The 25,232-nt window shown below is 34.9% G+C and overlaps 2 protein-coding genes across 2 annotated transcripts; both read left to right on the forward strand.

The window, feature by feature from the left end:
* The first annotated feature begins 1,890 nt into the window (after positions 1–1,890).
* On the forward strand, positions 1,891–12,182 carry LOC123540244 (bone morphogenetic protein 7-like). Its single transcript, XM_045325098.2, has 6 exons — positions 1,891–2,676; positions 5,911–6,091; positions 6,801–6,952; positions 7,217–7,420; positions 8,495–8,565; positions 9,869–12,182. Exons 1-6 carry the CDS (start codon positions 2,283–2,285, stop codon positions 10,127–10,129), a joined length of 1,263 nt encoding a protein of 420 aa, XP_045181033.1. The 5' UTR covers positions 1,891–2,282; the 3' UTR covers positions 10,130–12,182.
* Positions 12,183–17,208: 5,026 nt separating this feature from the next.
* On the forward strand, positions 17,209–24,649 carry LOC123541203 (nmrA-like family domain-containing protein 1). Its single transcript, XM_045326615.2, has 7 exons — positions 17,209–17,572; positions 19,406–19,590; positions 20,207–20,334; positions 22,047–22,191; positions 22,601–22,696; positions 22,979–23,169; positions 23,403–24,649. Exons 1-7 carry the CDS (start codon positions 17,532–17,534, stop codon positions 23,601–23,603), a joined length of 987 nt encoding a protein of 328 aa, XP_045182550.1. The 5' UTR covers positions 17,209–17,531; the 3' UTR covers positions 23,604–24,649.
* The last annotated feature ends 583 nt before the right edge of the window (positions 24,650–25,232 follow it).

Here is a 25,232-nt window from a genome sequence, read left to right on the forward strand (position 1 = left end):
TTCAGATATGGTGTAGCACCACCAATATTAGAAACGGGTAGATATGAAAATATTGATGTAGTAAATAGAACATGTTTTAATGGACAGATCTGACCTTACCAAAATAAACTTATAATATTAGCCAATTAGATAATGCGTTATCATTTGATCCGTTATCTTTGTTGCTAAGACGTCATTGTGTCTCACAAGCTTACCGTAACTTATAAGTACCTGAAGACTTTTAAAACGTTTTACATAAAAATAGTATTCTTTTGCCCTGTGTGAAAAAAAAGATAAATGATAAATCTGACGTTAAGAAATAAGAAAAGAAGCGAACATATGTAATAAATAGTTGAGAACACTCAGTAGAATGTTCATTTAGTAGGTTTATCATTTCAAAAAATTAAAGCCACTTTTGATTTTCCCGGCAGGTGTCACAGGATTTTCATACGGCGATGCACATAAGAAAAAGAAATGCATTTAATGCAAATAAAACCTATTCATGTAGACAGCGATCTGCAAATTTTCCTACATAATTGTTTGGTATAAGATTTGTGAAAATAATTTAGATACTCTATCAAAGAAAATCCGTAATAGCGGTATCATTTGTATCCGCCATTTTGGAGAAAGCTTGTGAGACATAGCAACAGTATCCAAGGGGGGGGGGGGGGGTGTGTTCCTTCTCGGAAAAATCGTATCTATGCATTGTCATAATACTGCAGAATACAAAAAAACACGTACTTTTTATTGCCCAGTATATAATAATATCAGGTCGACTTAGTCACTGATATTACTAATTTGTCAGTACATAATGAGAATGCATTTATGTCTGATGATGAGAAAATGATTACAATTTTCAGTGATGAAAACCTTGTATGTATATTTATCTGCCAAACCCTGCTACATGTATCATTTTTTACTTGAAAGGGAAGCTGAAACGTAGAACATGAATTTTATTATTTTGAAGTGTAAATAATGGTCAGTAATATCTTTTAGTTAATATACTATATAAAGATGTTACAGACAAGCAATTTCTTAATATAATAAACATTCTTATTAATGCATAAGTTATGTTATATGCAGTCCCTATTTTAAGCTCCCAATTTCTTAATATAATAAACATTCTAATTAATGCATAAGTTATGTTATACGAGTTCCACGGCTATTTTAAGATACTTCCTTTAAATCTAATTTTATGAGTGACTGGTGACTGCTTCTTAATCTTACTGAAATTTTTACGCCCGACGTATAACCGCCCATCATATGCATAAATAGTGTTAAAACACGGTTCTGCTATATTATTTCTTAATTTAATGATAACGAATTAATATTTCGTAGTAAAACAAAATAACTGAGATTATGTTTAAAATAATCAATATAAGATTTCGATAAGATTTCGTTATTGATAATGTCATTTTAAAGAATTCGAAGTATAACCTTATATTTCTCAAAATTACAAAATAAGATTTAAAAAAAAAACTGGAAAGTTAAGTACTAGTTGTTACTAGCAAATCAAATTACACTTTGCATATTACAGCTCTAAACTTATGTATTTCATACATTAGATTTAAATGTCAGTCAAATATCAAGCACGTATATATGTTAAACTTTTGAGCAATGATATACGTATATATAAAGCAATGATTAAAATACATTTATTCTTTATATTAAGTTCAAAATTTCTTTGTTTTACCGTATGGTTTATAAATTCTTTATTCCCATTCGATCAACATTTCTTTACTCTGAAACCAAATTATTTATTTATTTATTTATTTATTTATTTATTTATTTATTTATTTATTTATTTTATTTATTTATTCATTATTTATGACATGTAAATCGCAGACGCGCACCTGTTAAAACAAATTACTATAAATAGAACAGACAGGTAATACCCCCAGGCGCCTCAATGTATTAATGCACTGATTTCTTTGTGTACCTTTAACATTCCTTTCATACAGATAACTCTTTGTATACTGACTTTATACTTTTAAACTTTTTGGATTTAACAGGTGTTTTGTGTGATCTGATAATTGACAGTGGTTCAATTTAAAGTAATTTTGTGAAACGATCAATTTTACGTTATACGTCATTAAACAGGGTTAATTTTGTTTGATGTGATATATCCTGTTTGAAATGTAAGGGTTTCGGATAAACATACATCCCAGGCAATTAACTTGTTTTGTGCAAAACCTTACCGAAATGTTGACCAAAAAACACAAGTGATTGTTGAAGAGCTTAATGCTCAGAGTGTTTTATAAATTTAAAGTTTATAGGCGTGGTGCAATTTGATTTAAGATAAAATGAAGGGTGATATATTTGTGAAAAACTTAGCAGTAGTGGTCTATGTGATTTTTGAGATATTCAGTGCTGTCAAATGTTCCGAGTTTTTCGCGGACAACGGTATCGGACATCAGCAGACGATCGTCATAGACCACCACAACAAACGGAAACAGGCCGAAGTCCAGGCCGAAATTCTGCAGTTGTTGGGCTTGCACCAGAGACCCCACGTGAAGAAACATGGTTATGGCTACTCAGCGCCGAAGTTCATGATAAATTTATACAATTCATTACAAACTGAGGACGGTGAAGGCATTACAGACGAAGTTGAATTCCACAGTAAAGTGAATCTCACGTTAGGGAAAGCCATCGAACATATTAACGGAACTGACGTCATAAGAAGCTTCATAAACCACGGTATGTAGAACGTTATTGCAGCAAAAAACTATTCTAAGGCGCATTTGTGTTTTTCTGTTTATTGTTTTCTGTTTACCAACAACTAAAAGACCGGCAAAGTTAAAGTAATATTAAAACTTTCGACTTCAACAGGCGTAATGATGAAATACCAACAACGTTGATTATACTAGCGTTACTTGAAAAGACGCGGATAACGTTAATAACAACGTTACTTGTAAATGACACAAATAGCCAAACAATACCGTGAACTATCACGCCAACGCGTAAGGTTGTTTTTATAAATACGATATTTCCCGTTTTCTTAATAAAATACCATATTTAAACGTTACCAACACCTATTGCAAATAGAGGAAGTGGCAATTTTGCTTTATTTTGTGAACCAGTGCCAAAATGAGTTGCAGATTCGGTGTTCATTGGGTGACCATTGGTGTCGCAAATAAAGGGTTCTATTTAACAATTTCATTAACCATAGTATTACAAACATTTATCACGTATTTTTGTACATATTTTTAGAATCAGCCTAGCCGAAAATTCAAGCACACTGCCCTGTCATTTTATGCACTAATTTCTCTCATTAGAACATGTAGAAAGTTGAAGCTTTGCACAATTGGGGTTAAATTAATATCATTATGAAAACATGGCCTAACATACAGAAATGGAAATCTAGTAGACCTTTATCTAAGGCAAGAAACTAAGCTAAATTAACGTTATAAAGTGATAACAACATGGTGATATATCTCATGTGCAAATAATTGGACGACATATGAAATGGTAAAATAAATAAAACTAAACCGGTATAAACAATACTTTAAGTTGTTAAACTTCTATTAACATTTCATGAGACAGACAGACAGACAGCTGGGCATACAGACATACATGTATAACTATAGACACTATCTTGATTTGAAACTCCCGCACGGTTTGGTAAATTGACATAAATTATTAAATATTTACAAAATGTAAAGTTTTTTTTTTCTTCGCCGAAGTACTGAATTCGGAATGTCAATACAATAGTGTAACATATAGTTTAATTGTGATTCATGACAGAATACATGTTAACTGTCAGCGGATAAAAAAAAAGACTAAAGATTTTTACCTGAGATACGAAGTTGGGCTACAAATGTCAGTTTTTAACAATGATCTAATCAGTCCCAGCAATCCTTTCCTGCATTAACAACAGCTAAATCATCCAGTTATCTTAATCATTTAGTCACTGCGTGTAACCGCTACATTTTTATCAGGAACAACTTTATAAATATTATTTCGTAATTATTATGGAGTTTTAATGTTGTTTTTTTTTTTTGTTGTTGTTGTTTTTGAATATCTGAGAAGGGTTTTAATCACCAGCAGACATTGCCTTTTCGCTTGCATTTTGTTCTCATTCATGGTAATATATTTATACTCTCAAATAAGCGAAGAAAGGGGTTGCATGTTTCGCTTGTTGTTGTTTCCTTTTTTTATTATGGAAAATCATGCCAATTTCATCAGAGAAATAATTTTTCTTTAACCCAATAGCCATCAGATTCCGTAAAACCCACACTTCTTTACCTTGCCATGGGAATGATGCATTTTGGGTGATAGATATGTATGTTTTACCAATGTAGCGTTTTCATGAAAAATATATTTAAAAAAACACACACAGTCCCTTCAGGACTGTGCGTCACCGGCAGGCTCAGAGAGAAAAGTTTGCCCAAAAATGATGGTCAACACGTAGGCCTATATCTCTTTCAGTTTTATGATAGGACTTTCAGCCTTAGTAGGTGGCATTAACATTTTAAACGAAATTAAATTTCGTTTGTTACCGCTGCGAGATTTTATGTTATGGGGATTTCACTTAACGTTCTGTGACTGTGAAAAATTTGGTCTCACTGACTAATGAATCGTGCTTTTGTGAAGCAGACAGTGCATACCGCCCACATAGTTTGAACTAAAATATATCTAACTTTGAAGAAAACAAACCAAAACTCAGACATGCACTATAAACCTTTGGATCTTGTTTGTTACTGTGTACATTAACAAGATAATGGATTCACGGGCAGATGTTCTAAAAGATGTTTGGATAGAAGATCAATTAGGATAATTGGTTCTGTAGTGTATAGTCATTCCTACAGAAGGCGCATGTTTCAAATGAAATCATTTTTCGGTTTAAGTTGTTTGTTGTTGTTTTTTTCGACCGGGGAAACCTATTTTTGTAATATCACAGTCTGTATTAGAGTTCATATCATGAAGCCTTTCGAATTGAATACAACTGTGTCTTTTTTCGCCTTAAAACAATAAAAATAGCTTATGAGAGCGGGGAAGGAATTCTTCTTAGAAATGTGCTGTTGTTAATTTTTAAACTTTCAAATCAGAAACTTTAACAAGAAGACCTTATTTCTGAACTAAAAGTAAATATATACTGGCATAAAAAACTGCCCGTGTCCTTGTGGACATCCCGTCATACTACAGTCAAACCTGTGTTAAACAGCCATCCAGGAGAGCAGCATAATCTGGCTGATAAAGGCAGGTGGCTGCTTAAGAGAGGTTGAAATTAGAACATAATGTCAGTCTTGGAAGTAAGCCGACCGGCTGCTTATGGGAAGTGGTTGCTTAATACAGGTGACCGCTCAGGCAGGTTTAACTGTATGTACTTCAGTACCAAACGACAGTGATCAAGGGACAGGTAATTCAGACTGACAACCAATGATAGCATTTAATACGTGCGTGTATGTAAGATTATTTATAGTCTCCGCCAGTACCCCATATGGCCGTCTCCTTCAAAAGAGAGTTATTAACTTTTTATGTAATGATAACACAAGATAGAGAAGACGCTCCAATTACTGAAGTTTCTGCGGGAAAGAAGGGTGGGGGGGGACGGGGGCTCGAACTAACGATCATTTATTTCGTAGTCAGACAGTGTTCCCACTGGACTACTTCGTCCAATGTTGTGCTGGTTCCAGGAATTTAAATCTGAGTTTGGAAACCAGACTGTTAACTCCAGTGTTCTGACTGGTTGATTCTGGTCACATTTTGAACTGACCAGGGCAGTGTAGCAGACGACCAGGGCAAATTAGCAGACGATTCTCAAACTTTCCGAGACATAAGTAAAACTTTAGGAACAGACTGAAGTAAATTGACAACATTAAAGAAAAGTTGATCGAAAAATATCTGCGGTAAACACAACAAAACAAACAGAGACAGACCTATTAAAATATAACACACATGTGCATAAACCAGTACTTGTTTATTTTATAGCTGATAAAATACCACATTTGAGACACGACAAGGATGCGACATTTTACTTTGACACGAGCGATGTCTCAACAGCAGAACTGGTCATGGGGGCTGAGTTCCGGCTTTACAAGGAGAGCAAAAAGTCAAGAGATTCCAGCATATTGATAGAAATATTCCGAATAATGCAAGGCCAGGATCCAGAGTGAGAAACATTTTATATTGACCGTAGAATAGCCACTGGATATACAGTGTTCTTAAGAATGATGAAAAATAAATGTAATTTATTCTATATTTTATATATGTACTATATTACATAGAATATTTACTGTGTGACTAATGCTTTTTTGGAGTTTTTATCCGTTGTTTTACAGACAGCAAGTTTATTTCTTAATCAGATATTCTGTAAACCTCATCGATTTCTTTTTTTTATCAACGGACATACTTACTTAATTTCGATGAAAAGACATAAATTTGGAGGCGAACTCCTTTGAAGTGTAGTCAGAAAGCCTATCACGGTCAGGTAGTCAGTTGCGACCTCACTCAGACTGTCTTACCATAGTATGGGCAGTCATGTATAGGAAGTAGACTCGAATGTGTTTTAAACTTTACCCTACTAAATTTCTAAAATGGACCGGTCTGTCGTTCAAGTTTATTAATTTAAGGGTTCTCATTGAACATTTACAGACTGAATAGCGAACAGTGCAGGGACGTGCAGGCTGATCTTGATCTGCACTGCTCGCAAAAGCAAAATCACTTGCCGCAAGCAGACCAAAGGTTAACAAGGCTTGCTAATCAGTAATGAGGTTTGTCTCAATTTGATCCATACATTGTTAGCTCCATTTTACTGAATACTCATGCTGCACTTGGAATAACACAGACTCGCATGCTACATTTTATCTTGTTATTTTCAGAGATAAAACTCTCGAACCGGAAGCGAACGTGACGGTACCCTGGGACCGTGAGGGCTGGATCAACTTTAACGTGACTAGGGCAGTATACCTATGGACTTATCTTCCATATATGAACCTTGGTCTTTATATGAAAGTCACCGTGATAGGAAAAGGTATGATCATACTAATAGTTTGTAAAAGTTAGAAGCTCGCCAAGAGCCGTAACTCTTGAAGACAAATAATAATATATAAATATACTAACACAATATTTCTTTTCGTCAGCATTTTAAGATGTGCCAATATCGAGGACTTGATTTTAGACCCGTTTTTACAGAATACATTTTAAGACTAATTTTACGGATAAAATCATATTCGGTCGCTTGACCTCTCATTACTTGTAAACGGTCGCCCTAAAAACTGGTGTTGTTTTATTACAGATACTCGTTTGATAGACCCTGGAAAAGTTGGTATTGTTGGACATCGGGGGCCGGACGACAAGCAAGCTTTTCTCGTGGGATTTTTCAAAATGGCGCGGGGTGATATCAACGTACGCCATCGTAGATCAGCTGACCAATCAGAAAACAGTACTCCGAACGAGGCAGAAAATTACTACTACTGGGGAGGAGGAGGAGATAGTTACTGTAAGGATACTTTACATATGACACGCCTGTGATTTTAAGGACTGGTCCTGATTTCATGGATTTGGCTGCCATAATTAATTCCCTATTTAACTTTATTTGAAAAGATTATGTCCGATTACGTCTTACCAAGGTCCGATAATACCTTACTAGGCCTGAATACACCTTACCTAGGTCAGAGTAGGCTTTACCTATGCCTAAACAAACCATGCTTAGGTTCGAGTTTACCTAACCTTGGTCCGAGTATATTTTACCAATGTCAGAATAGGCATCACCAGATGATCTGAATACGTCTTACCTAAGTCCGAGTATACCTTTCCTAGATCCGCGATTACCTTTCCTAAGTCCGAGTATACCTTACCTAGTTCAGAATAGGCTTAACTTAGATTTTAATATACCTTACTAAGGTCCAGGTATACTTTCCCGTAGTCCGTGTTTACCTTACCTAGGTCTGCATATACCTTAGCTAGGTCCAAGTGGATATTACAAAGGTCTTTAATAGTATACATTACTTTGGTCCGAATAGATCTAATCTAAGTTCTGAGTATACCTTACTTTGGACCAAGTATATTTTGCCTGTGTCTGAATTCTAGGCGTACCTTACCTAAATACGCGTTTACATTACCTAGGTCCGAGTATACCTTAACAAGGTCCTGTCATTTTAAAGTCCAAGTCTGTCTGTGCATTCAGACCATCGATAAAAAAACTTACTCGGTCAGGGTGTACCTTCTTAAATCTTACACCAGTTTAACATAAATAATTGTCACTAATTTAAGCAGTAAAAGTATGTCGACCGGAGATGATTGCAATAACTCACAGCACAAGCCATAGGTCAGACATATTAAAAAAAGCTTCACTTTCATGTGGTCTTTGTTTGTAAACCGTATGTTGATATAATGTAAACACGAAACTATAATATATCCTCAAAAATATTTGTGTTGATTAATGTGGAAGTTAGATATATAAGAATGTTTTGCACCTGGCGTATGAAATTAAGTGTAAAGCGGTAAAACAGTGATGAAAGGCTTACATCTGTCTGGCGTATTAATCTCTCAGTATGTTTCTTTTACCTTTCAGCGATGGACTACCGACGGAGCGCTTGTCAAAGACATACACTGTACGTCAGCTTTAAAAGCTTAGGCTGGCAGGTGGGTTTGTTTACATTTTACTCTTAGCAGACAGCATCTGGTAAAATTGTTTTCTTTCGGTACTTCAAGTTGGGGATTTTGTCAACCCGAAAGCAGCTTTCTAGCTTAATGCTGGAGGAAGATCCCAAGTGTCATTCCGGTCATTATTTTTCCTGCACATGGGACACCTTGGTATTATTGGAGCAAGACACCTATAGCAGAGGTCTTATACATGCGAGCTGAATGACTTCCTCTTTAACGTTTCCACTTCTTACGCCTGATCGGCGATTTCCGTTCGTTTTCGTATTCCCCGAATGCGGTTTCGGCATTCTACGGTTGTTTTCTGTTATGACCGAAGATTGCCGAATTCGCCTGATACGTAATCGCACGGAAACTGCCAATTGTCACTATGGGTCCCTTTAATACCTAAGCGAAAGTCACGTTACGGTACGTCAGCGGAGACCAAATCTAACGCAACGTTAGAATCCCATTTTGATTTAGAAAAACAGATTACATAAAAATCAGAATTGTATTACCGGTATTATGATAAGTGCCTGGTATATTTTTCATGCAATGCTATTCACTGTTTTCTGGTCCTAGTTGCTTTTGGTGTACTTAAATGTTTTTACGAATTCTATTTTACTTCTTGTATTTTGATATTTCCGAAACTGACTAAATGTATTTTGCAGACTGTGTACCATATTTTCTTACCATACTTCAAACAAAACTCTGTTTTCGTACACAAGGAATTTTATTTACGAGAAAGCAGGTGGTAATAAATTTGTCTGGCTTTTGATAGATCACATATAGCGTAATTACAGGCCATTATATTGCCAAGAGAATATCCAAGAAAGTTTCTTCAAATCTTTTCTGTTTGTGCGCATTTAAAACATAGTCCAAGAATATCTAGTTTCTTGAAGTTTCACTGTAATTGCAAAAGCGAGTCTGTGCACAGGACGGGACATTTAAACTTGGAAATACAGTCAGTTCAAACAGAATCTTGTGATCGTTTTAAAGAAATATTTCAGTAAAATAAAAACTAAGTACAAAATGTCAAAGACGATTATTAGAATATTATTAGATTATAAAATCTACCTAGACATAACTAGCTGTCTAGCTGTTACTATTCAGTTGTGAGTGCTTATGGCTCGGGCTGTCAGAAATTATCAGCTAAAAACTTATTAGCATGTATAGAGGAAATATTAAAGTGTTTTTCTTTCTTTTCTATATGAACTATATAAACAAAAACGTACATATATTTTTCTTAATTTTGCATTCACAACTCTATGGGTTTTTATACTATGTTCTGTTTTCTTTTTTTCAGGACTGGATTATCGCCCCTGAAGGTTATCCTGCGTTTTACTGCGGTGGAGAATGCACTTTCCCGCTAGGGGCGCACATGAACGCTACAAACCACGCCATCGTACAAACGCTTGTTCATCTAACTAAACCGTATGCAGTTCCAAAACCATGCTGTGCACCGACTAAGCTGTCCGCCATTCAAGTTTTGTACTTCGATGAAAAATCTAATGTTGTTTTAAAAAGATACAAAAATATGAAAGTTAAGGCGTGCGGATGCCATTAGTTATACACACATTTGCGGCTTGTGTAAGACAGAAAATTTCTTCTATCGAATGTTGTTTTGTAATGATTAATACACTGTCTTGAAAGTGTACAATGAGTCTGTGTTAACAAGAACACATTTGAGGAATTGAACAGAACAGAACTGATTATTTATATTAATTTGGATTTAACTTGCGTTTATATTCACTTCAACAACGAACTTAATATTATACTTAACAAAACAGTTAACCCGTCATTTGCATTTTGCAAATTTAAACAACGTTTTTGAAAAGTTGCATGTTTTGTCCACATGTCATAGCATATACAGATTTCAAAAAGATTGAAATGCGCATAGGCATAATTTTATTCATTTTGCTACAGCTACCTTTTTTTTCAAAATAACAAAAATACACATAGTGTGTTTCAAGAAAACGGGTGAATACCATTTATAAGAATACAGATGTTTAGAATTTTTTTACCCAAATATGGTTAAATGTCCTACAGATGTCAAATATAGTTTTTCGAAAGAGTACGACAACGACGTAAATGTCCCTAGCTTGTAAATTCTAGATATTTTAGAGTACTTTTGTGACTTTTAAAAATCTGAGCTGAAGTCGTCAAATGTCATTGTTTTTTGTTGTTTTTTAAGTTTTAAATGTTATCACCAACATATTGTTCTCAGTGTACCCTAAAGTTCAAGAAAGTACGTTCAGCTTCTTTTTTAATATTATGGTAAAATAGCAAATGGTGGGTTAGTTTTTTTCTTAAGCATTTTTTTAGTCTTTCTAATACTATGTGCGAAGTGTAAGCCTTATCAAAATCAAGACCTAATTTATTTTCATTTTGACTGATTATTTTATTACAAACATTTTGGTTCGTGAACTGTTTTCAGTTTAGGCTCTGTATAAATATTTCTTTTTGTTTTTGCGTTTTTGTGATAAAACACGAGAAATGTAAATACGTTATGCAAAGTGTCTCAAGTTAATTGGTGAAAATATCATCATACATGTGTACAGAAGTTTGTTATATATTGTTTTGTTTTAAGATAGATCATGGCGACTGGATGCAGCAATATTTATTAGCACAAAATGCATATGCAAACCAAATAAGCCGCACTATGAGAAAACCAACATAGTGCATCTGCGACCAGCATGGATCCAGACCAGCCTGTGCATCCGCGCAGTCTGGTCAGGGTCCATACTGTTCGCTTTCAAACCCTATAGCAATTAGAGAAACCGTTAGCGAACAGCATGGATCCTGACCAGACTGTGCGAATGCGCAGGCTGGTCTGGATCCATGCTGGTCGCAAATGCACTATGTTGGTTTTCTCATGGTGCGGCTCAAATTATATTTAATGTATTTTCAGCATCTGTTTCTTTTCTGTTTTCCGGAAATTTTTATGTAGAAAATGAATTTTTTTTTGTTTACTGCGCAGTATCTAAAAATTCCATGTAAAAGCCACACTTTTAGTTTCATACAGTCAGGAATTAACATGCTCTATGTATGAACTACTTGTTAATGAAGCACATGTCTCATTTTGTTGTGTTTTGCTTGACACATGAACTATATATTACAATGTAAATGTATATGAAAGAACCGATTTGAGTTTATTTCTATTCTTTGTCAAAAGCAGAAATATATATGAAATATATGAAATTCTTTTACACATTAAAAACTTACAATATTAAAGTAAAAATCATTTTATCACCTTCAAACATTTAGGTTTGTGCCATAAAATAATATACCTCATCCATTAAATTTCGTCATGGCATTATTTTGTCAAGTTTTCATCTTTTTTTAGGCAATTTTGATACATCGAGCTTTGTGCAAGTCATTGGACAATTTTAATGGTTTATTTGTATACAACATTATTTATGAACTTGTTTTTTCATTTCACATAGTTTGTATCATAACATATCACATTTTCAATGCTGTTGTCGCCTTTCTATAAAATCATTTTTATTAATTGACTTACTTTGAAACTTTATTATTTACACTATTCCTGGATCTGTCTTTCTGTGTTTACATCGTGCTATGACTTTATTTCTGTAAATAAACGTTGAATGTTCAATAAATTGAAGCTAGTTTGTTTTAATTTCCTACTGCCCGGAAATTATACCAGTATATTAACCGATCACTATACCAGTATATTAACCGATCACTATACTAGTATAATAACCGGACACTATACCAGTATGATAATCGACCACTATACCAGTATATTAATCAACCACTATACCAGTATATTAATCGACCACTATACCAGTATAATAACCGGACACTATACTAGTATATTAACCGGCCACTACACCAGTATATTAACCGACCATTACCAATATTATAACCGGACACTATACCAGTATATTAACTGACCACTATACCAGTAGAATTAACGACCACTATACTATACAGTATAATAACCAAACACTATACCAGTATATAATCGACCACTATACCAGTAATAGTAACGTACACTATCGATACTAACCACCCACTTTAACCATAAATTAATCGACACTATTACCAGTATGATACCGACACTTAGAAATATATTAACCGGCCTATACACCAGTATTTAATCGACCATTTATCCATATATAACCACACAACTTTATAAACCTCCACTTGCTAATATAATAATCGACCATTAATCTAGTATATAACTCGGACTCTTACTATATATTAACCGTGCCCCAACCATAATTAGCGACCAACTATACTAATTAATAACGAAATTTACATTTTTAACGCACATCTTTCAAGAATATATAAATCGCCACTATACAAGTATAATAACCGGACACTATACTAGTATATTAACCGGCCACTATACCAGTATGATAATCGACCACTATACGAGTATATTAAGCGACCACTATACCAGTATATTAATCGACCACTATACCAGTATAATAACCGGACACTATACTAGTATATTAACCGACCACTATACCAGTATATTAATCGACCACTTTACCAGTATAATAACCGGACACTATACTAGTATATTAACCGGCCACTACACCAGTATATTAACCGACCACTACCAATATGATAACCGGACACTATACCAGTATATTAACTGACCATTACACCAGTATAATAGCCAGACACTATTCCAGTATAATAACCGGACACTATACCAGTTAATAATAAGTACAATATGCGGATGCTATACCACCACATCCTTCTACTCCTAGAATGCAAGCTATATATTGCAGTTGATGTACAGTTAGAAAATGAGTTACAGCCATGCCTGTTAGGAACACATGTATTTAACAAAATTGTATCCTATATTCACACCACAGGAACCTTTTAAAGAAAATTCCACTTTGCCTAAATAGCAATAGTGTCTGACCTTCAGAATCTTTCCATCCAACTGCTGCTGCTGAATTAAAAATTTGGCAGTCATTCAGTTGCCCCAACCAAATTGCGACGCTGGCACTCCGAGGACACGCATTAAACTCTAATCACCACGAAAATATTACATATAATGGGGGCACATTGCTTTTCGCAAGAACGGATCAATATGTGAAAAGGTCGGCCGAACATCGTGCCGTTTGAAGGAAAACGTTATTTTTAATGCAATCTGCTTCAACTTTCGTATAAGCGTGGACATTGTTCCAACAAATTGCAGATAGTTTTGCTTAACATAACTGAAAAAAGATGGCGAAGTAATATGGAACGCCGCACCTGTCTTATGTCGGGAAATTTCATGTTTACGACGGTCCAGAGCGCAGATGTATTCACTTGTCACAACCAGTGTTTTATTATAGTAAAAAAAAAGTACTTTTATTATGTAAAATTGTGGTGATAACTTGTCGAAACAGTTGTTCTATTTATATTTACTACATGTTATCTTGTCAATGCGTGGTGTTAACTTGTGACAAGCGTTTATATGTGAAAAGCATGTTAAATCATTCAAGTGTGAGTTAACTTGTCAGATAGAGTTTATTGGTAATGGCCTGTATTTCATGTCAAAGTTATGACTGTGCAGAGTGTGTTAATATTTAAAAAGCCATGCATCTTGTTAAAGTATCCGTGTGTCTTTTACAGAGCGTCGTTTATGTTAAATAAGATACTTGGTTTTACTATTAAAGTACCAAATGTGATTTTGTCTACCGGGGTGTATATCAAAAAGAACGTAGTTATCTTGTCGAGTTTGCGAGTTATACTTGTAAACAGTGTCTTAGGGTTAAAATCTATGTACAGTCAAGTGCTTGTTAACATGTCAAAAATTGTGTGCTAACTGTCGAAACACATGCTTATTTGTTAGTGCTATTTATTATGTCAAGTACCATGGTAATGACTACAGACGTGTTATTATGTTTAAAAGTCAGTTATCATGGCCAAAGTACCGGTGACTGTCTACCGAGTTGCTTTTTTAAAAAAAGCTATGTTATTTGTCAAGTTGCTGTTAAATTAGCTCCAAACGACTGTTTTATATGTAAATACGTAATATATTATTCAAAAGCAAGAATTTTGCCGATTTGTGTCTTTATTTAACTAGGCATGTTATCTTGGCAATGTGGTGTAAGACATTGTCATAACAGTGTCTTATTATGTTAAGTGCTTGTTATTATGTCATTAATCATGTGACTTGTCTACGAGCGTGTATTATTGTAAAAATCAATGTTATCTTGTCATAGAGTGTGTTTAACTTGTCAAAACAGTGTTAAACTATTCCGTTATATATGCTGTGTTATCATGTAAGGGGTATGTTAACTTGCCTCACAAATTATCTTATTATTGTTAACTAGTCTATGTTATATGTCAAAGTGTGGTGTTAACTTGTTAAAAATCAGTGTTCTATTATGTCAAAAGCTATGTTAGCTTGTTAAAGTATTCATTAGATTTTAGTATAGTTTTTTAACATAATTAAAAACGCTAAAATAGACAGATCACACCTGTTTTGAAATATTAACATAGCGTATTTTGAATAAAAGACACTGTTTGCATTAACATTCACTTTGAATGGATATCATAAGCTTTTTGACATAATACACACTGTATCGAAATGTTAACACAAATTGAATAAGTCACATAGCTTTTTGACTAGTTATAGTCACTGTTTCGACAGTTAACACACTGACAAATACATAGCTATTTGTACATTAATTAAACACTGTTTTGCAAGTTAACACCATACTTTGAAATAGTATCATACTTTTGACGATTAAAAAACATTGTTTTACAATTACAAACACTTGACGATCATAACATACTTTTGACATTAAGGACATCGGTTTTGAACATTAACACACACTTGACAAATAACATAGCTTTAAAATAATAGCACGTCGGTGACAATGATAACAGGACAATTAACTATTCAACAGCGTTTTAAAACTAAATAAGGACACTGTTTTGACATTTAACCAACATTTGACAGTTAATATAGCTTTTTAAACCTTAAAAGCACACTGTTTTGACAAGGGTTTACATCGCGTATGACTATGATACAATGAAATGTCCCACATAAGACACATGCTGGGTTTCCAATAAAGTAAGGTATGACAATTAATTGTACTTACAGGGTTTTGATGTAAATGGCAATATCCGGTTAAACGGTAAATGTTTTGACGGACGACGGTGGTGTGCAGAATTACCGCCAGAACAGTTACCTGAGGCCGCAAATTCCCATCTGCATCTACAACCAGTGGTAGATTTTTTATAGAACAAAAACAGTAAAAAAGTAGGCCTACTTTCTTCTCAGTAGCGTACGTAAACAAAGCGCGGGAACTCAACCTCCGTAATATGTCGCATAACAACAAGGTTCCGGTATAACAGCTTTTTTTATCGGGAAATATACTGTAAGGAACAAGCAGAACCTATCAAAAACAGTGTTTAGTCAACACAAGAATCGGTAGTTGTCATCTGGTAAAGGGCCTCCGTGGTCGAGTGGTTAAGGTCTCTGGCTTCGAATCACATGCCTCTCAACGATGTGGGCCCGAGCCTCACTCGATGCTTGAATATTTCATGCGAGGAAGCCATCCAGCTGACTTAAAGAAGGTCAATGGTTCTACCCAGGTGCCTGCACGTGCATTTTCCAGATGCCCACTCGTTATGAAATGCACGGAGGAGCACCTTGGGTCTTCCTCCACCATCAAAGTTGAAAAGTCGCCATAAAACCTATTCTTTTGTCGGTGCAAGGTCCAACAAAAAAAATCGTAGCTGAGTTCTCATGTTGGTTTTGCCAGCGAAGCTAAAATCACTGAAAACGCTGGTCCGGTGTGCAAAAAATGTACAGTCAAGTCTGTACTGAAAATGAAACAATCTGACTGCTAGCCTACGCAGTGTTTGAACACCCACTTAGCGGAATATGTTGGCTGATTTATGCCATTTTGTTATTTCGTTCTGTCGCAGCGACAGAACGACAAACGTCTATTTATAACGGTTCAGGGTTCAGATGCGCATGAAGTGAACCATGAGGGCGTCGCCAGATATCACTCACATGTTTCAAAAAGAAAGTGAAAATTAAAGTAGCAGAGTTCTGCTGTTACAAATTACGCGTCCATCAGCCGGAACCTTTTTGTAATATCGCAATCAATGCACTAAAAACAAATAAAATAAAACCAATTTTGCTTGCTTCCTTTTAACAACGGATCTTATGCCTGGGCATTCAGGTGTAAAGAAGGAATTATCGTTAAAGGTTCAATATTGTGCGTAACGTTGTTTTTTTTTTTTTTTTTTTTTTGTTATTGTTGTTGTTTTTTTGTTGTTGTTGTTTTTTTTTTTTTTTTTTTTTTTGTTGTTTTATTTCCGATTTGTACATTTGCATTGTATTTTACCCTATGAATGAATACAAATACACTGACTCTCCCTTAACAAAATCTGAATCCTTTTATAGCAGTTGTCTCGCTTACACTGTTATCACACCGAGGCTAATTAGAATTACCTCCCTTTTATTTATCCAATACTGGAGATTTAATGCTATTAACGCAAACGGGTAGCTTTGAAAGTTAATACCCGAGTACACAGGACATTATCGATCTATTACATATTGTAGTAACCAGAGGCGTATAGAATGGTATTGATTTCTGTGGCAGTTAAGACAGTATACTTCGGAAATATTGGTATTTAGTCTATACGCTAGTTACTTCAAAACAGTTTATAACAATGTGGAATAACGTTTGATCCGATAGGCTGAATATCGTGTTGCATTCCAGACTTATTAAAAGTATTAAGTTTCTTATAATATAATATAGATAAATTGAGATACAAAATAGTAACAATACGGTCTCTGTTTTGAGAGAATATTGGTTAATATCGATATTATTAATATTTGTTCCAATATTTTCATTTACTTCGAGCGGAAGTGGGATATTACTTAAAACTTATTTAACTGAAAACAGCTGAGAGATTTTTATGGAATAACAAAATGGAATGAATGCTCACAGTACCAGCTTCTGTTGCTATGGGTGATGTTCGGCTGTTACGGACGTGCTAACGACGACAAATACAGGTAGGATGGGGGTGGGGGTAACATTTAAAATTAGAACTAGTCATAAGATTATTTGTCGTACATGTACTACTTATGATTGCAAACTGGGGTATCCAGTGATTGTAACGATGTAAAATGTTACTCGTGATTTTGTTTCCACTGAATTCAAACTGAAGTCTCGGGCTCGAGCCGGTCTCTATGCATATATGTGCAGTTTGAACGTGCAATGGTCGAGTTTTCGATATCATTCCGAATGTCAAAATATGACGGAAATATCACTTCAGTTGAAATTAAAGTACAGGGTCAGTTGTTCCCTAGTTGTAACATATAAGGTAAATGTATTCTTTATTCAACGTCGCATGTATAAAAGTCTTGGACAAAGATAAGGCTGACCTTCTGCTAATCATAGACATTTTCTCGAACGCTTTATCTCTTTTGTTTATTGATATATGATCTGTATAAATTGTCATAATAACCCTGCTAAAAGCTAATTGTTTCTTTTCTTCAGCCATGACGTGTTGTCTATGTCTGTTTAGTGCAGACACGCTAATTCGATTAGCAAAGCAGTAATTCCCCACCAAAACCTATACTTACTACATACATGTGGAGTTGTAAATAAATATTGACACTAATTGTACTTACATAATTATACTGTTTATATAGTAAGTTTTCTCATTTGCCTTTTTTACTTGTCGTCACTTCATCATCTAATTGTGCTTCATTTATAGAGAAAAAAATATAAATGCATCTTGTGTACTATTAAACAACTGGTAATCTTGGTAACGGTCTTAAAGGGTGGTAGAGGGACCTTTTTGATTTATGATATATTTTATGGCCAAAAAGGTATTTTCCTATTTAAATCGCAATTCTGGATTTTTTAGAAATTGCTTTTATGCTAAATAAGATGACCTGAAAGTATTATATGAACTGCTTCACAAATACATCTAAGATCGCTTTTGACGATAAATTAAAATCTGATCAAGTTAATTTGAAAACTCAGAAAGTTCCTTCGACCACCCTCAGAGTTCCATGGAATGTTGTATATTATCAATATTTGAAGAGAAATCTTGGGTGGGGGTGGGGAGGGGCGATCTTATCATAAAAAATATGGATTGAATAATAAGAGTTTAGTACGTTATGTTTGACTTTATATCAAGAAAACGCCGAAATAGAAATGAGCTCTTTCTTGATAAATGGTTTTTATTTAATTTTATACCCAAGGTATGCTTTTAACTTCCTAATATTCAGGACTGTTCTGATTATCATTGGGCGTATAAGAATGCATATAATGTTCGGTAAATATTCCGGTGGAAATACTTGCTTTCGTCAATACATATACACGTTTCGGCAAAATGTCTTTGATGAGTTATTAAGCATTCTAAATATATGTCTCATCATTGAAAAATGTTGTTGAAAGGCCCATTGGGCCTTTTGTAAAATGTGCTGCATAAATGAGATTTTTTTCTAAAAATAAGTATACAATGTATAAGCAGAAACTACATTATCTCCCTTTTATATCATTTAGAAACATTTCCTCAAGGTTTTTAAATTGATATTAATATTTCGCCAGCAGATTGGAGTTTGAGGCTTTTTACTCTTTGAAAATATCTTGGTAATTGTCTTGGCTGGCTACGTAATTAAATTTTGCTGGATACATAGTGTAGATTTGTTAACTTACCATTACTGCTTCTCTCCCTTTTATACATGCTTTATTTTGATTTGTAAGGGTAGCGTTGTGTTCGTGGGTAAGAAATCTGTGTAGAACAACTATACTTTTTGTGAATGCATGTAATATTTACGAGAAAGAGACGATTGACTTCATAAGTTATAAACTCTTCTTCCTTTCCTCCTCAGGATGGGGTGTGGTTCGAGTAAGGAGTTTCCGGACGACGAACCAAGAACCGTGGTCGTGTTCGGAGCAACCGGACTACTTGGTGGGTCCGTGGCCCGGGCCCTGTTAGAAGATCCATTGAGGTTTAGAGTTCGAGCCGTTACAAGACGACCCTCGAGCGAGAAGGCAAGAAAATTGGCCGAGGAAGGTATTCATTTCTCTGATCAAATACTCTGTTTTAACCTGTATAAAATCAAATGACGGACGCCTATTGTGAAGGAACAATAGATAAACATACTGAGCAAAAACAAAAACGTGTATCTTTTGGTAGAGAGATTCCTGGGAAAAAACCTGCCCTAACCAGTGTTAACACGGTAATAATTGCATATTAAATATTCATATGCCCTAATAGTACTCTATGGACATCTGCTAACTTACTCACTAACATAGCAACAGAATACATTTTTCTTTAACTCTGTGACAGGTTAAAACTTATTTGGTTCTCGATTGCAATGATATATGATCAGAAATACCCATAGTGAGAATTTTTTAAGCAAATATTCGTACATTATTCTCCTCCTTGAAGATTTTCTTATTACGTAATAGAATGTCTTTTGCTGAAGTCTTTCATAACTCTGGAACTCCAAAAATCCAAAATATACCGATGTTATAGTTTCTGCAAAGGAACACATATTTCTCCTCGATTGTATCTGGAAATAAACAAACTTCGTTTTTAATATTTCAGTAATTCATGTACAACATGTAACTAAAAACTCGTTTTCTAAAACTTTTTACTTGATAGCAAACGTTTACTTTTTTCCTAGGAGCTGTTATAGTTACTGCAAATCAAAATGATATAGCGAGCCTGGAGAAGGCGCTAGATGGCGCTGATTCAATGTTTCTCACAACACATTACTGGGAAGATAAAAATAAAGAAAAGGAAATTGTCAGGGTAAGTAACTGCAAATCAAAACTTCACAGTCTATAGAAGGCGCTAGATGGCGCTGATTCCATGTTACCACACATTCACGTGACTGGGAAGATAAAAATAAAGAAAAGGAAATTGTCAGGGTAAGTAACTGCAAATCAAAACGACGCAGTCTATAGAAGGCGCTAGATGGCGCTGATTCCATGTTACCACACATTCACGTGACTGGGAAGAAAAAAATAAAGAAAAGGAAATTGTCAGGGTAAGTAACTGCAAATCAAAACGACACAGTCTATAGAAGGCGCTAGATGGCGCTGATTCCATGTTACCACACATTCACGTGACTGAGAAGATAAAAATAAAGAAAAGGAAATTGTCAGGGTAAGTAACTGCAAATCAAAACGACACAGTCTATAGAAGGCGCTAGATGGCGCTGATTCCATGTTACCACACATTACTGAGAAGATAAAAGTAAAGAAAAGGAAATTGTCGGGGTAAGTAACTGAGAATGGCGCTACATGGTGCTGATTCCAGGTTTCTTACAACGTGTTAGTTTGTCAGGGTAGGTAACTGCGAATTTTAATGAAACATTGAGTCTAGAGAAGGCTTTAAATGGCGCTGATTCCATGTTTCTCATGCTTGGTAGATAAAAAGGGAGAAGGAAGTTGTCAGGGTAGGTTACTGCGAATCGAATTGATGTAGCGAAATTGACAGGAGGCGCTAAGAGTGCGCTGATTCTATTTTCTTACAACATGTTACATGGAAGATGAAAATAAAGCGTGATAAGCAGTGCAAAATATACAACAGTACATGTATTGAAAAGGGGAAGCTGTTAAAAAGCAATGCCAGAAGTGTTGCTTTCGAAATTTACGTTTTCGGGAGAATATAAATGCAAGTTATATCCGAAAGTATCTTAGTTGTGAGATTGAACTTGAGAGCATTTAACTTAATTTTCACAAAAGCAGTGCACAATCTTCTCTTTCAGACTAGGAAGATTAAATGTCAGTGTGGGTTGTTTTCAACATTTGGAATACGGTGTGTTTACCCATGCTTAATTTGGATTAGGGGTAATGGTAAAGTCAATTCTAAACCTTACCCAACCATGTATTAATATGTCACATCCGTATTCCATTATAATATTTCCCTCATACCGTAACTGAGTTTCTGTAAATAGTTACATGTTAAGTTGCGCACACAAGCGTACAACATACTGAATAACTCTAGCTAAGTGAGCTAAATTGTTGCCAGTGTGTCAAGACTTGGGGCCGAATAAAGCGTCACCGACTATCAAAATCGCCGTTGGAAGTATGGTTCATATAAAGGATTTCGGGGCTAAGATGGTTTTAATGAATTTTCGACGGCCATAAAAATTTGGTAACAACCTAATTCTTTATTCTCATTAGCACCATAACAGAAAGAAAACGACATTATACGTGTCATACCTTACTCCCGGGGCAAGGTACACTATGATCCTCAAGGTATACTTTGGGCAGGGTATGTCATATGCAATGGTATTTTCTTTCTGGTCTAGTGCCAGTATGTATGTCACTCACGGGCTGACCTTATACTCAATGAGGTAGGTGATGCTAGCATTTGCTTTTCCTTGTGTCAACAAAAGGTCTTCGATGAATCCATGGTAGAAATGTTTGTCAAGAGACAGTACGGCATTCAGTAATTGAAATTATCACCTTTATAAGGTAGATTTTTTTCCAAACTTTACTGTTGTTCTGTTTCAGGGTCTCAATGCTATAGATGCCGCCGTTCATAAAGGGCTCACCCATATAGTATTCAATGGGTCAGAAAATGTCCGGAAAACTATAGGAAAAGATTGTGGTCACTTGGACAGCAAGGCGGCTATAGAGGAATATTTGAGAGAAGTTGGTAAGTAAAGAGAATTAAGAAGCTCTTCATACCGAGGGCTGATTATTATCAATGCAGTCTCCTAGGCAGTATTCTACCTTTACGGATAAAATACTTAAATTATTCGACATAAGACGTATTCGCTTTTCGATATCTATAACGATTTCTACCATGTCAATTTCACCCAGTAGTACAGGTTATCCAGTGGGTAAGGTTCCGATCGAAAAACAATGTTAAATTTCAAACCCTTACATAATCTGTTGATATTTTGTTTTCGTTGACATATCCCTTGAATATAAGTAAAATGTTTGTTTCTACATCACAAGATTATTTTTTAAAACAGTTCTTATCTACAGAGTATGTACCATTTATTTTTGTTCATTCAAACATCATTCAAACATCATTTTTTCTTATTCATTTTTATTTCTAGGAGTCAACTACACGATTATACGACTGCCATTTTGGTACGAAAATTTCACAACAGTATTCCGACCACATAAAGTGAAGCACGGAGTTTACGCGATACGTAAGTCTTTGTTCTATCAGTATGTTTCGTCGCTCAAGAGTTTATCTGAGACAATAGCAGAACCTTTCTAAACCGACATCCATCATAAGCGGAAACCTTAATCTTATGGTCAGTTTGTTTCTATTATGTTTAAACTGGTTTCAACGCCACATCGAGACAATTATAGGTCATATGGTGAGTTTCCATCTTTTGGTGGCTAATGAACACGCCGTATGCCCCTTCAGGCATTATCTTAACCGTTTAAAGATATTTTTGTTACAAGATATTTTCGTTTGTTTTCAGCAATACCAATGGAGGACATGCCATTAGATATGATCTCTGTGACTGATGTCGGAGAATGTGTAATGAAACTGTTCTACAGACCTAGATACTATTCCAGAAAGACTTTATCATTTGGGGGAGATAGACTTACCACTGAAGAAATGGCGCATGCGCTAACAAAATGCTTAAACAAGAAATTTATTTATCCGAAGGTATAGTTTCTTCTATATATCACAGATATTATTCGTTTTAGCCTACCATTTTGTCATTTTTTAAAGCCACACTGTGTCACCTAGTTGTCATAATTCAATTATGTTGTTAATTTTTCGAAATTAATGTTTGTTCATATCCCATTTAATGCACTATTAAAAATGACCCAGGTCCTGTCTAAAAAAAGTCACCGGTGTGAAAATTCTTTAATAAATGCAAAATTGTTTCATTTCAGCTCAGAATCAAAGACTTTGAACAGTTTGATTTTCCTGGATCGCAGGAGTTGGCGGCCATGTTTGAATTTTACCAAAAGGCTCAAATAACTCGAGATATAAAATTGACTAAAAGACTAAATCCCGAATATAAGACATTTGAAAAGTGGCTGGACGAAGAGATGGAGGCGGTTGAAAATGCTTTAAAAGAACAGGATCAGTGACGTATTTAGTCACGAGACTGATTAAACGGAAGTGTGAAGTCACGTGAGGATGTGGAACGAACAGAACTGATCTCGTGGAGTTGTCGTTCCTTACTCACGTTCAAGACATCGAAAGAGCGACAAGTGTTGAATCGAGATTACATGGTTTTCTTGTCGTAATGCATTTATAATTCTACTGAATCAAATCATTTTAGTCTAGGACTTGTATTTTTGCAATGCAATTTATATTCTAAAGCAGATATATAAAAGTTGTGTGCATATAAAAGTACTAACAAAAACAATAACCATTTTTTTAATATCAAGAGACTGTAATATCTCCAAACAAATGATAAATATTTTGTCTAGATCATACTGATTTTTTTCACACAGCTCAGCTAAAAGTTAATGTAGTCAAAATTTAGTTTATGATATTAAGAAGCAATCATTTCAAATATGAAATGGGATTAAATCTTTTCTTTGGTATCTTTAACTGCACATAACTTTTGTGCCTATGCAAGACAATCATCTTCATGCATGTATTATAATTTGAGCCGCGCCATGAGAAAACCAACATAGTGCGTTTACGACCAGCATGGATCTAGACCAGTCTGCGCATCCGCGCAGTCTGGTCAGGATCCATGCTGGTCGAAATTAGAGAAACCATTAGCGAACAGCATGGATCCTGACCAGACTGCGCGGATGTGCAGGCTGGTCTGGATCCATGCTGGTCGCAAAGCCAATATGTTGGTTTTCTCATGCTGCGGTTCATTTATAGATTTAAAATGGATGAATATGTATGTAAACATATAATTTTGACGCCTAAGCCTAGATAAAGCCTTCAGTTAAAAGTGTTGACAATTCTCAAATATATGCGCTATCTGCTTTAAACTGTGATACCTGTATTTGCTCCAATACTATTTGTTTCATTTTTAACTGACAATATTATGCTTGCATTTATTTCGGTTTTTTTCACATATTTATATAAATACAAGCATTTTACATACATTACCAAATGCAATTATTTGTTGTTATGCTGAGATGAAATAAATTTGATAAATAATCACGTACTTCTTTTTTGTTTTTAGTAATCACTATTTTATCTGCACTTAATGTATTGAATGTTAAGGTAGTGCATCCATCATTGGCAGTATTTAGACTACTAAAAGATACACGTGTGTACAAGGGATAAATCTTGATGCATAAATTCCCGAAATATAAGTTAAATTCCAGATAAAGTCAACCCGTCATGACCCGCCTGCATTCTTTCAATCATATGGTGTTGGATTCAGAAAAAAAGTCAATTACACACATTTCTTATGGAACACTTAAACATGCTTAAACGTGAATAAGAATTTAACTATCATTGTATACATTCGTGGCTGCACGACTACCCAAAGCTACATATCATATAGTATTTACTTTCCATCGTCTTGCTTGTAAAAAGACATCCCTTTTTCATTGCATTTGCCTTTCCAACCAATTAAAACATGTTCACCACCAGTTTGTTTCTATTAGCATGAGGTGTTCGATACCATCAGAAAATGATTCAAATTTCAGTAAACAAAATCTATAACTAACGGACAGGCCGCTGCGCTATAGGTTGTGCAGTAACATATGACCTTAAAGAAGACCTAGACTTTCCGATATATG

The sequence above is a fragment of the Mercenaria mercenaria genome, chromosome 16 (assembly GCF_021730395.1).
Source record: "Mercenaria mercenaria strain notata chromosome 16, MADL_Memer_1, whole genome shotgun sequence".
In the NCBI taxonomy this organism is placed as follows: Eukaryota; Metazoa; Mollusca; class Bivalvia; order Venerida; family Veneridae; genus Mercenaria; species Mercenaria mercenaria.

Excerpts from the sequence above, each read along its gene's own strand:
- LOC123541203 (XM_045326615.2), top strand. The coding sequence starts at position 17,532 with ATGTTCGGCTGTTACGGACGTGCTAACGACGACAAATACAG. Across the intron at positions 17,573-19,405 it reads GCTAACGACGACAAATACAG|GATGGGGTGTGGTTCGAGTA; the intron begins GTAGGATGGGGG and ends TTTCCTCCTCAG. Across the intron at positions 23,170-23,402 it reads AGAAATTTATTTATCCGAAG|CTCAGAATCAAAGACTTTGA; the intron begins GTATAGTTTCTT and ends GTTTCATTTCAG.
- LOC123540244 (XM_045325098.2), top strand. The coding sequence starts at position 2,283 with ATGAAGGGTGATATATTTGTGAAAAACTTAGCAGTAGTGGTCTATGTG. Across the intron at positions 6,953-7,216 it reads AGTCACCGTGATAGGAAAAG|ATACTCGTTTGATAGACCCT; the intron begins GTATGATCATAC and ends GTTTTATTACAG. Across the intron at positions 8,566-9,868 it reads TTAAAAGCTTAGGCTGGCAG|GACTGGATTATCGCCCCTGA; the intron begins GTGGGTTTGTTT and ends TCTTTTTTTCAG.